General features: G+C 34.5%; 1 protein-coding gene across 1 annotated transcript in view; it reads right to left on the bottom strand.

The window, feature by feature from the left end:
* Positions 1-11,713, bottom strand: part of LOC118275514 (uncharacterized) — a 141,522-nt gene extending 129,809 nt beyond the window's left edge. The window contains exon 1 of the mRNA XM_035593504.2: positions 11,547-11,713. Within this exon, the coding sequence (XP_035449397.2) occupies positions 11,547-11,548 (2 nt within the window). The 5' untranslated portion in view covers positions 11,549-11,713. The remainder of the gene's footprint in view (positions 1-11,546) is intronic.
* Positions 11,714-14,092: the final 2,379 nt, after the last annotated feature.

Below are 14,092 nucleotides of genomic sequence, written 5' to 3'. Positions count from 1 at the left end.
CTAATTTCATGACCCAGTTTCCGACACAGTTGATTTAGCAGAACCACGAAAAGAAATAAGTTTTACTCCCATTTACCTAAGCGGTTAGGAACGAAAATAAGGACTGGCCAATTTTCTGGGCCGTGAAACGAAAAGTCGGCAAAAAAGAGGTCAGCATAGGCAGTAGCCTGCCTGGAATCACCTTTGGGTGCTCTGATTAGCACCGCTGTTATACAACCAACCATTTGGCACCTAATCAAAAGATTTTCTTGGTAAAAGAAAAGTTTCTGGAAGGTTTTTGAAGCTGGAAATCGCTCTTTTATTTGTTTTATTAGATCACTCGTTACTGGTAGGATGAAGTAATTTTCGAAGTAGTGTTCTAATGTTTGGCTAAATTATACGTTAAATGGTTGTCGACTGTTGTAAAATATGTGACTGACATTGACACAAAAATGACATAATTTATTTTTTCACTTCACTCGACATTGACATTTGTTCGATCAGCGCCTACCAACGACAAATAATTTATAAGTTTGAAATCGTCAACCCGCATTGAGCAGACGTGGTAGTTATTAGACAATTAAGTAATAATCTGCTACATAAGACGACCCAGCTTCTAATGAGCCACAAAACTTATAATAACTCAAAGTTATATTATTTCTTGAACTTGAATATTCGTCTACATCTTTCAAAGTTCTATGAAAGGCAACTAAACTTTTTTAATAATCGAATCGAATATTATATCGATTATATTAAAAAAGTATCGATATACTAGCTCTTGTCAGCGGGTTCGCTCGCGCCTTTTGGGATAAAATGATAAAATTTTCTATGTGTTATATAAGACCATAAACTACCCCTGTTGCAAATTTCATCCGGATCCTTTCAACCATTTGGACAGTTAATTATAAAATTAGTAGAAGAGGAAGGGTTTTTAGAAATAGTTTAATATCATATCAAAATTACATTAGATTAATGACATAACTGGTTTAACATGGATTTTTTATTGTACACACACTGATGTGTGCAGTCTACCCTTTTAGACATTAAAAAGCGTGACCTTATACAATATGTTACATTACGTAATTAGCATTCACATGTAAACAATTCAACCACACAATATTTACATTTAAAAAACAAAAAAAGCAACCCTATACATATCTATATAGGGTTGCTTTTACACATGGATTTAAAAAGTCAAAGTTGACATTGTACAGGTTCTATTTATGGGCGACACTTGCCAGTAACGTGTAATAAACAGCGACTGTCCAGCTTACCCCCAGCCGGTGGCCGGCGTAATGGTCACGCGAACGACTAACAATTTGCATATCGTTCAAAAGCAGGACAATTTGAATTTTATTGATAGCGTGTAATGGTCTACAAACATCAAGTTATACAGAACCAGTTTATTCTGGTCTCGCTTTCAACGACCTACTCGCACATTCCACGGTCAGTTTATACTGGTTTTGTCTAGCTTCATGAGTAGCCGTGTGTGTACCGTGTCCCATCACCGCGGTAGACAATGTCGGATTTATTTTTCCATATTTATCCACCTCTAAATTTTTTGCGGGGTTTCGGGAGCTGAATAGTAATTGCTTTAAACAAATTTGTAGCCTAACTCGCTTGTTTGTGTGAAAAAAATATTAAATATTGCCGCTGCAATGTACTGATAAGTACAGATACTATTCATAACAATTGACGAATGGATTAACACTTAACCTAGTGTAAAATATTGCTACTTTACAAAAATTATGACAGGGATGTTAGCCACTCAAATATCACTAGTCCGTTTTACTCTTATAATTTTAACTATTTATTTTTATAAAAATTTACTGCACATCGCGATGGCTGGGCAACTGGTTGCCTCGCAACGTTTAGCGGGTTCGATTCCCGCACGAAGCAACTCCTGTGTGATCCACAAATAGTTGTTTTCGGGTCTGGGTGTCATGTGCATGTGAACTTGTATGTTTGTAAACGCAAAACAACGCTTTTTTAAATCCAATTTCCCATTTTTAGCTAATTAAATCAAGTTTGCAAAAAGCTTAACAATATATACAAACAATAGAAATCGAGTTCATCAGTAACATCTACTAGCCTATAAATATTAGGGGCTTGGCGTGTGTCCAATCTGCAATGTGACGTCACCACGGCCCAGTGACCACGATGAGATGCACCACTGTGATGACAGTGGTCGCCATTTTGGCTTACTATTGTTCACGGAACAGCATTCAATGAGAAGCGAATGCATTACAGTGTAAAGAGGATTTAATGGGAGGTATGATTTGGATTACGTCAATTGAGGTGCTGTAAAAGTGTGAGAATTAAAAATGGATGGACCTAAATATGGAATAAAGGAAATACAAAAGAATCGGAATTGGAAGTGGAGAACCATGCTTTGGCACGAATGGACCGGCTCGACTGGAGTGATACCACGGCCTCACAGGAAACCGACGTGAAACGCTTGTGTTGTGTTTCGTAGTGTGAGTGAGGTTACCGGAGGCCCAATTAACCCCCTTCGTAATCTTCACTACTCTCGATTGTCCAACAACCCGTATATTCCTAAATCCCAGAAGGCCGGCAACGCACTTGTAACGCTTTTGGTGTTTCTAGTGTCCATGGGCGGCGGCGATTGCTTACCATCAGGTGATCCGTCTACTCGTTTACCGGCTTATTCCATAAAAAAAAACATGAATATACACCGTGGCTACTAGTTTGTTGGTAAAAATATAACTGTGTCTTTTAAGTACTTATCTTAAAAATCTGCATTTCTATAACACACATCATTGAACTTTCAAACTCTGTATTTATGCTTACAGTTTACAAAAATCAAATTATAGTAATGAAAAATTGCGAACAAGTTTTTCAATCATGAAACAACACATCGAACAAAGTTTCAACAGAGCGAAACTATGCCAAACAAGAAAATTAAATTTAATACAAAATAAACTACAAACTATAATTTCACAGTGTCTCAAAAACCTAGTTATTGAAACTGGCACAAAACATTTTCGAATATCAATCATTAAAAGTTTAATATTACAAAAACTTTTGCCGCGAAAACTTTGTTCGAATTCCAAAATGGCTGACACCTCGTAGTTTTGAATTAAATTCTCGAAAGAGGAAGAAATGTATGAAATGAAAGTTTTGGGAACTATTCTGTGAACTGAGTTCTATAAAAATAACCGGGTCGTGCCTCTGGTGTTACAAGTGTGTCTGCTTGGCAAAGGGTCTCGGGTTCCTGGGACGGCCATAGATTGATTGATTTTGTCTAAGGAGTTTGGAATTGTACCTTTTATGATGACGTTGGAAACTTTCAAACCTTATAATTGTACCTAGTAGTGTATAATTGTATATGTATTCGCCTTTTTAGGTACAGTCTTGGATTCAGTTCCTAGGTTGGTCAAAGGTTGATTGATATTTTCTATGAAGTTTGGATTTGTACCTATTTTTGATGATTCGTGAAAGTTTCTCACCTTAGAATTGTACCTGGTAGCAAGTATGTACCTACGTGCCTTTTTAAGGACACTCGACTAACAAAAAGTAAAAATAAAACGAATAAGCAAAATCCTGTGCCAAAAGATTGGCGAATAAAAACATGCGACTATTTAATGTGTAACAATACAGTCAAAGAGAGAAAAGTGCTTCTAAACAAAAAACACAAATGTAATTGTCCAGCTAAACTCAAATTGTATCGTAAAGGGACGGCAAACTCATTTTTTATAACAACTATCGTCTCAAATACACAAAGCAATTTCAACCATTTTCCGAAAGCAATTGAGTGTTATTTCATTTGTAAGCATGGGACGAAAATTGCAAATTCTGCTGGGGCCGTAGCCGCTGTTATCTCGATGTCCGACTGCGGGTAGATATGGTAATGACACGTGATTTGGGAGGCTGCCTTTTGAAGCTCATGTTTGCGTATAATATTGCGTCTCTGGTTCGATTTCGGGGTTAAGTATTGTTCTTTGATAATGTTCGTTAAGTTTCTATATTTAGGTATTTCATTTGATTTAGATTTAAACCTTTTTTATATTTTTAGATGTTTATATAGAATTGAGATAATTTTTATGAGTGAATAGTGAACGAGGATAAAAGCTTACATTAAAATTAAAATATTTATAACTAATTTCTGCCAGCAGCTACACCCGCGTTTCCGTGGGATAAAAAGTATCCTATCACCCAAGTCAGCTCATACCCGGCCTGTATACTAAATTTCATCAAAAGTTTCAGCGTGATTGACGGACAAACAAACTTTCACGTTTATAATAGCATAGATAATTTCGTGTTTGTAATAAATAATACGCAGTATCTTATGCCTAAGAATCACAATACTCAATAGAACATAGACCCATTAAACTAACTTGCTTAAAACAACAAGAACAAACTGATATAAGTTTTTAAACTGACATGGTCACTAACACTATCATTAGAACTTCAGTTCATCCGTGATCATGGCGCTTGCAATAGTGCCGAAATATCGGAAACTCATAGACATAAATATGGTAAATATCCCGTCTCAAATTCTAAAGAACAAAGTGGGTGTCTTACTATTATTTTAGTTTATAAGAAACATAAAATATTTATTATATATGTATACAATCTACAGGTACCTAAAGTATATTGAAAACACATAGCAGCCCACGGCTAAACAAAAATATTTTCTAGAATTTCGATCACTCAAGTAGTTTGTTTACTCTTACGAGAGCACAAACAAAACCCATTATAGTATAACCCAATACTGGATTGATGAAATTTTGGATCTGGTAACATTTATTATGATTGTGATAATATGTATGAATAAGGATATTCAATATTGATACGTGATACAGAATCATACATAATTACCAGTCGCAAAACTATTGATTTTGATCTTATTTTGATAATGTTAAAATAAATTTAATGATAAAAGAAATATATGGGGACTGATATTACTTTATTTTTGTATTTGTTAAATAAATACAAAAATAAAGTTTTTAGTAAAATTACGCATGGAGTGCATTGATGGGTATAAACAAGAGAGCCGGCTGACTTGACACTATATGGCGCTACATGTATTATATTGTAATATTTACTTATTAGAAAAGATACGAATATTTTTAACTGACTTAGTCCAATTTATTTTAGTGTAATTAGGTCTAACCATAAAAATTGACAATACTCTGGTTGCATTAGTTTATTTTTTGTTGTTTTAGTAACATACAGTAATATTGCACAATGAAAACAGTAATAAAAATACCTTAGGCTTATCTATATTTACAGTTATAAGTGTTCCTTTTATAAAAGTTAGGTAACATTTTGTGATAACAAATAAATAAATCGAAAACTTTTGTTCCTATCCACAATACATATTAAGGAGCAAAATTTCCACGATAATATTTGTTATTATAAACTTGAACCAGTCTCAATGTAAGCACAGTAGCGACCTAAATAATGTTTACAACTACGAAGCACCACTTAATGTTCAATGCATAATTTACTCGCCGCCTGAAGGCTTTGGTCCGAGTGCCTCCGCACTAAGGAAGGAGCTCCTTCCAGCTATTTACATTACATACATGCTAATAAAGTGGATTGGACATCTTAATATAGGATGGTGAAACGTCTAGGCATCGGGGTAGTTGGTTGGGTGATTGGTCAGAAGATAAATAACATTATGATAATATAAAAATATGTTTTTCGTCTTTTGATTCAATGGGACGTACGGTAATCGGCGATTGAGTGGTTTCCTAAGTCAAAAATTAATTATTTTTACTTTTCAATAGAATAAAATGTTCCAAACTAATCGTACGTTCATTAATAAACACGAAATACTTTTTTTTCTAGCTATTTTTTTAAGAAATACTTAAGTATGCTTTTTGACGCTAAAATTTTAAGACATCATAAGTTGCGATCTCCTACAAAATTATTCATAGCATTCTATTATACTATTTCGATAAATTAAGTAAGTGTTGAAACTAAGTATTGAATTTGACTAGTTGCAAACTACTGTATTAGATGGAGTTGATGCCCCGGATGATGTTAAACATACTTTGAATATAATTCTTACATAAATAGTCATGCATTTGTACCATAGGAGTTGATCGAAATCATAAAACGTAGAGGTACAGTGATCTTTTTTTATTTTTTCACGGAAATGAACAACCTGCCACTACCGCATTATGTTCTAGGGCTCACCAAATTGTAGTCACCAAAACCCCACAGTCTTAAGAAACATTTATTTTCCAAAAGAAAGATAAACAAGCAAGGTAATACAACAAGGTCCTACATTATATCCGAGCCGCCGCAACTTTTTGCACAGCTCCTTAATAAATTTCGCGACAAGGAAAATGCGACTATTTCCCTAACCTGCTCAGTCCAGAAAAACTCTTGTTTAACGACATTATCTTTCGCCCCTTTCATCAAAAATGATGGAAGTGTTTCCACCGAATTTCTCTCAGGACTTACCCCTATTTCCGTGTTTACATAATTAGGGAAGCAAAATGGTAATTAAGCTTCGTTTTGAAACAATTAGTTTGTTTGTACGGTTTTGAGTACTCGTCGTGTGTCTTAGATATCGTAAATGGAATATTGAACATCATCAGATAGAAATTATCTACTACTAAACAAATGCCTCCCTCATCCCAGTTATTTAACTAAAAGGTTTACCCTCTTTCAGTTGCGAGTCTGCGGATTTGGAGCAATGGTAGCTCGCTGTCCGACCAGAACCAAACCCGGACCAGGGCGCGTCGCGTTCCGTGACGTATAGTACCACTAAAGATGGGGTCTAATAGGGCTAATGACGAAACGGAGCTGCTGACTGCTTAACGGGTTACCGGGGCTCCGGTTCGAAAAGCAAGAGTAGGAACGGAATGGTTTTTAAATAAACTCTTTCAGTGGCAAATATCGAGAGGACATTTTGACAATGACACAAAAAGTCCTACTTTTTTGGAAGTAAATACGTTTGAAATGTAGAAATTCTCAACATACAACTACATCATAAAGCATTGTTTTTGTGATACGAAGTGACAGTAAGCTAATAAATCTTCATTCCAAAGACATTAACCTTCTAGTAAGTGCTATAAAAATTACAAAAGTATTCTAACAAGTTTCGTAGTCTAGTAATGTTTTCCCTACATGTTTTTGTTTGTCAATTGTGTTCTGGTAACGACACAAGTTCAGTAGTTAGCGGTCATACAAGTTTCTTAGCTAATGTTGTGTGAGTTTGCCTCAGTGAAGACAGTGACGTAAAGGATATGGTGGGAAAATTAAGATAGATATAAAATTATACTTCTCACTACATACATAATGCGACATCATGATTATTATTTTCAGAATGAGTTACAAAGAATTTTCTATATACTATACCTTGATATGACACACGCATTTTACACTAGTTGTGTTATAAATCCCATATAACAAGAGACGAGGCTGTTGCCACAGGTGTACAATTCTAGACTCCATGTAGTAACTAATAAATTATCAAATGCGGATTTGACAAAATAAAACATTTTTTTCCTAAGTATGGATACCGATGCGATACCCCTTACTGGTAATTGCAATAGCAATTAAAACATTTTTTATATCGTCACGCCATTTATACAGACAGACACTCCAATTTGATTTATTACTCTAGATAAGTATAGATGGAGTCAGGAATTGCACCCAGCAGGCTCATCTTACACCCACATTCTAATTATATAAAGTGCAATGAGCCGATGAAGCTGCAGAGGTAAAGGAAATTGCGTTGATATTTGCCCCGCTACCGTTCTAGTTTGGGTCTAGGCACTACCTAACTGCAACGATGTTCATTACACCTGGGAAATTAATTTGAATTAGTACTAAGACTTGTGAACTGTGGAAGCAGTTATTAGTTATGCTAAGGAGACCAGTAATGAGTTAGAGGGGTTCGGCTTGTTCATATTATGTTCATAATGTTTGCTGGTAATTTATTGTTGGTGTATCTTTCAGGTTGAAGATATTATTTATACTGAATTGGAGGCAAATGAGCAAGACCGATCACCTGATGGTTAGTAATCAGTGCCGCCCATATACACCAGACAAGACGCAGGTGTATTGTCAGCCTTTTAAAAAGGAAGATAATACAAAATAGTTTGTGTACCAAATTTCATCAAAGTCCGTTGAACAGTTTCAGCGTGATTAACGGACAAACATCCAAATATCCAAACAAACAAGTTTTGACTATCATACTTTTATAGTATGATTCATTTAAAGCATTTACTTAGTACATAGTCCAAATTATCTGGCTAAAGGCAGATGCCTTAATACCCAAAATTAGTAGCAGATGTATAATACAAGATCACAAACTGCCTTTGTTCTCTGCACCAAAAACTCTAAAACTCAGTGTTTGTGCGAACTACAACAATTACATTATCTTTGCAGTGCCGTCTACCTCATTAGGCAGTTTGTAGTAGGAAAGTTTGCTGCCGACTTGCCTACGTTAGCGCTTCCTCCCTGAGCTCGCTATATTACCAGGGGTGATATTCTAGACAATTACACAGATGGTAATATGTGTTTTTATACTGATGACGGTTGGTGGAAATTAGGGATGTGCAGTGGAAGTCTAGTAATTGTTCCATAGCAATTATGAATGTCGTGTTGGCCCGAAGGTTTAATGGAAGACGTCCTCTTCTCATGCACGAGAGTGCGGGTTCGCGGTTTCAAAAATAAATTGACTGCACGGTTTGACTTTTGAATTGATTTCATGATTTTTGACTGCACGGTTGACGCAGTGGCAGGGCAACTGGCTGACGTGCAACGTGTAGCGGGTTCGATTCCCGTATGGAGCAACTCTTTGTGTGAACCATAAATTGTTGTTTCGGGTCTGGGTGTCATATGTATGTGAACTTATATGTTGGTGAAAGCACCCGTTCGTCAACATATTTTTTTTCAAAACAAAAAAAATAAAGTTGTTAAAAAAATACATACATAGGTAAATTCAAAAATGTTTTACATAACCATTAGCTATTTGCGAAAAGTAAAGTTGTATCATTAAAATTACACACATATAAAATATTTACTATTTGAATAATTACGAGAATAATAATTCAAATTGGTACTTAGTTATGTTTATGACTCCTAATAGTATATTACTTCAATTAATTTCGTTTACACTGTAATTGTTTTGACATGAATAATACATTACATTTTTGTTGTTTCATGCTACTCCCGGGTATATATTTAATAGCAATGATAAATAATACCAAAGTCAAAATACCTATTAGAATCAGAACATTAACATGGTATTTTAAGTCAACATTTTACTAAATAGTATAGCCATATAAATAATTAAATACTTATGAAATATTTATAACCAGATACACATTTTTAACTTTTTTTCATTTAGGAAATACCACAGATTTTTTTTTCCAAAGTTCACGGGGTCCGCTAGTGTTTAATGATTTTAAGTTTCATTGAGAAAATTACATTCAAATCTGTTAAGTCATTTTAAAACGATGGTCCGCATAAAATAAATATACTGATAAAACAAAATATATGTATTATATATAATTGATTGGCCAATAATAGATTTACCTACTATCATAATAACTCCTCCAACGTAATGTCTTGTCTCATTATACCAGTACATAATAATTTACTTGTATTTAACGGAACTGTATGGTATCATATATGTGTTACATAATTTTGACAAACTTGATTGACAACATGTAATGTTAGGTATCAGATTAATTAACCCCGATATTGCAGTGAATCACTGGAAATGAGTAGAATATTATTTACAAAGACTAGATTTGTGTCTAAAAGGTAAATAGATTATTGATTTCATTACATTAGACTTTACAAAAAAAACCTTTACGATGCTGCAGAAAATGTCACGTTTAAAAAAAAGTATCTACTTATGTGAGGAAGATGCGCATATCGATAGTTTCCCTACTATCGAAGCCATTCTTAGCACATATCCAAAGCACGCATCTTTTCATATATAAAACATAGCTTAGCTGAGTCCGTTTCCACCAGTGCTAAGCTATAACGCATCCACAGCAACGTAGCATACCTAAAACATATCTGGGGTAAAAGCACCCTAATTCCGATAAATTACTCACCTACCATATTGTAACAGTAACTTTAAACAAGGTCAGTAAAAGTGACATCATCGGAGACCAAAAGTTATCTCTAACCTAGACCTTAGACATACTGAGACAAAATTGTTTCAGAGGGATTAATATTCACGACAAGGCTAAGCCGTTAATCTAACACCCTTTTCCCAATAATGGAGCACACCTCAGGGAGTTGCCAACTTGTTGGTTGTTTACTGGTTTCTACTAAGCATCCCGAGGGCCCAGTCGTTGTTTGCTTTCCAAAAATATTGACACAGCCGTTCAAATTGTATCTAGTGCTGTTATGTATTAGGTCTATGAGGACGGCTGGTTGATGTATCGTGTAGGCTGTGAGAATGTGATAAGGGTAATTGGAGCTTGTAATATTCGTTAGATGTGTTGGTCAAGTAGTCTTAAATGAAGTCAGAAATAGGTTATGGGTTTTTGATTGTATTGTGGCACCTTATTATCGATTAGGATCAAAAGAAACGGAATTTTGTGTTGATGATAGCAGAAACAATTGAAGATCGACGTCTTGTATCTGTATTTAGATTATCACAATTTATAGTATTATTCCAGACTATAATCTACCCTTGTTCCAAATTTCATCTCGATCTCTTCAGCCGTTTTGAAGTGAAGGAGTAACAAACAAACATACAAACTTTTGCATTTATAAAATTAGATGGATAGTGTAGCTTCCGTCTGTGGTACCTAGCTATAGGTATATAGCTATATTAATATATATTATACCTAGGTCCGCGACGTCCTATGTTAATACTTACACTTAGGTAGGTATATCATAAATGAACGTATATATAAGTACTTATGTAAATGTAATACATGTAGATGTAAACAGTTCACAATAATTCTGTTTGTGTGAACCACATGGCTCACCTTGATAAAGGTTGCATACATAAATACATTATAACTAATACGTCAAAATACTCCTAATTGTATTTCTGTAATGGATTTTTGACTTAATTGTTTTTGTAATAAAGTCGATGAAGTGTAGATGATTATTAGCTTGCAGATGGGATCGTTGGTCAAATGGTCGCATGAAGATGCTCATGCTAAACACGAGATCTTTTTAATATTAATTAATTTAGAAAATATTATCAATTTTGGAATCGTTTTCAGTATTTCTGATAACGAGTGGGAATCTAAATATAGTGTGAAAAATGTAAGTCTCTTGTGACTCGAGTTGTACATATGTAATGCCTATTCCGTCCAAGGGCAAGGTTATTATGTTATTTTGTGAATACTTACGCTTAAATAGTATTATCATAAAATTTTATTAATCAATCGCTCCATTCTATTTTTGTCATTCAAATCAATCATCCAAATTTGATTTTGGAAGCTGTTGTAAAAAAATAACAGCAATATTTCATCTTGATTATTTTTCTCAGAATATACATAGGTTATTCCGAAATTCTTATTATAATCAAGAAACTGATCGATTCATCGAACATCAAGTCTGAAGATTTCTATGTAATAATAAAAAAAACTAAAATAACTCACATTTTGTCACCAGCAACTATGGTGGGGTCTCCTGATCAACAAACACCATTCCAGAGCACCACAACACACCATTACACACACTTTCACAACCACATTACACACGACATCGTATTTACGTTCGCGATTCTGAGAACAATCGACACAGAGGACACGTCTTTACGCCTCGGCGATCGCCGGAGTACTGAGGCTTTTGATGCTAGGAAGTGGAAATCAGGGCGAATTTCCCACCCCATGCGTACTAAGACTGCACATCAAGCTATACAAAACCAGTTTATCATGGCCTCGCTTTGTATGATCTTTCCACACATTTAAAGGTCAGTTTATACTGGTTTTGTATAGTTCGATGTGGTGTGTACATTCGGTCGCAGCTTAACGCGCTGACAGCTGAAGCGGTTTATGTCCTTTTTATCTCTTGCGCTTAACAATCGCTGTATCTGTTACCTATTTTGTGCTTAGAAATGTAAACTTGACCGTGAAGATTTCGGGTTATGTATATGTATGTGCTCTTGGTTTTGAAATGTATAACTTGTATACAACGTAGGGGAAAATTTCCTTTCCTTTACCGTACTAAGTACCTATATAGGTACATGTGAAGTTCCTTTTTTTATTGGGACAAGCTCGCCACAGCCTAGTAGGGCCCTGATCCGGAGCCACTGCAGCTCCTGTAAGTCAGGATCTACAGTAGATACATAGGATGATTTCGCCCCTCAAAAAAAAAAAAAAAAAAGGATCTACAGTAGATACAACTATGAAAACAACTGGATTACTGAAGTCGTGTTTCAGGGACATGAATAACTGTCTTGGATCCCGCAACGAAATTAATCAGAAGATATTATTAGAGGAGAAGAAAAAGATGTGGGGTTAAGAAATGTGACACCCATTTTTGGTTAATTAGGCGTTACATGTTAATCTAATGAATACCAATTTCCATTCAATACTATGTAAGTTTTTCATTCCTGTGGTTTAAAAAGAAAATAAAACAAAATTACACTCCAAAGGCTTTTTTATTATTATAAGCAATACCTAGTAGAATTTGTTCGACCCACAGAATCCAAGCCCTATAATTTGTCAATTTGTCATATTTTCGATCACTCGACGACAAAGGTCTCGGATCGTTGACCTCTTCTATATATATTAATCTATCTATAGACTCTATTTACGAAACAAAACGAATATTATAAAAAAAACTAATATTATTAAGTACTTACAAGATCAACGACTGAAAGAATTATCTACAAGTACATTATCGAAATAAGTTAAAAGTGAAAAGAAAAATATAATAATATTAGTATAATATTAGATATATTGAAGTAGTCTTAAAAGTCTCGAGGTGAAGAAAGTCACCATGACTTTCAATTCAAATCTAATTTATTATATCGTATCGTATCGTATTGTACAATATGTGCATTTAAATATTACGTAGACAAGTGGGCAAAGGTCGAGAAAATTTTATATTAAAAATTGTGACATACAAACGACCTTTTCTGAGGACTAGAAAAATGGATTTTTGTGACGTCTGATGTAATTGAATGAAAAATCTGTTTACCTTTGTAAAAATATGTTTGACTTTACCTAAGTTTAAAGAAAAAATATTTTTAGTTTATAATATGCCTAATACTTTTTTTAAACTACTTCAATGGTAGAGTGGTCGTAATTTATTACTGGGCTTTTTCGGTTCTTCGAAAATTTCTCAGTAGTCTAGAATTGTGCCCATTATATGGCAATAGGCTCACCCCCTATTACATGGGACTTATAACATACATGGTGAAAAGTAAATACTGGATTTTCCAACACCTAAGTACAGGTACTTGCAATAATAAATACTTGAAAAGTGGTTGTAAATTGAACAGTGGGATTACGTGGCGTGATGTGCAGGTGCACCTCTGCCTACCCCTTTGGGGTGGACGGCGTAACGTTGCAGACATTTAAAAAAAAATTCATAATAAAATTATTAAAGTGGAAGTAGCAGACATATCATAAATTGTATTATTTTACATTACATAATTATTATAGTGGAAAAATAATTATATACACACACATTTTATTTTATTGAACATGAAACTATTTTACAAAATGTAAATGTAACACAATACTGGACGAGAAGACTTAACATTATTACGGGTTGGTTGTGAAAATTAAAGTAGAAGCTTTTAACTGAATAAAATAAATAATGACGACATTGTTTTAACATATTCGGTATATTCGTTTACTGCGTTGTTTCAGATTTCAATCAAATCAAATAAAATGTTTGGTTATTCAGAATTTTGAGCAATAATACTCCTGCAGGGCAAGAGTTGTTGGTAATATTTTTTTAATACTAATACACTCTTTTTTTTATAAAAACGTTTCCCCATTCTAGGATTTTCTCGTGTGTCGTGGGTGAGTTTAAAAACATACAAGTTCACATACACATGACACCGAGACCCAAAACAACAATTTGTGGATCACACAAAGAATTGCTTCGTGCGGGAATCGAACCCGCTACACGTTACGCGGCAGCCGGTTGCTCAGCCACCGCTCCAACCATGCAGTCATTACCTACATTA

The sequence above is a fragment of the Spodoptera frugiperda genome, chromosome 8 (genome assembly GCF_023101765.2).
Source record: "Spodoptera frugiperda isolate SF20-4 chromosome 8, AGI-APGP_CSIRO_Sfru_2.0, whole genome shotgun sequence".
Taxonomy (NCBI): domain Eukaryota; kingdom Metazoa; phylum Arthropoda; class Insecta; order Lepidoptera; family Noctuidae; genus Spodoptera; species Spodoptera frugiperda.
Note: the sequence above shows the minus strand (reverse complement) of the source record. Positions and strands in the feature narration are given on the sequence as shown.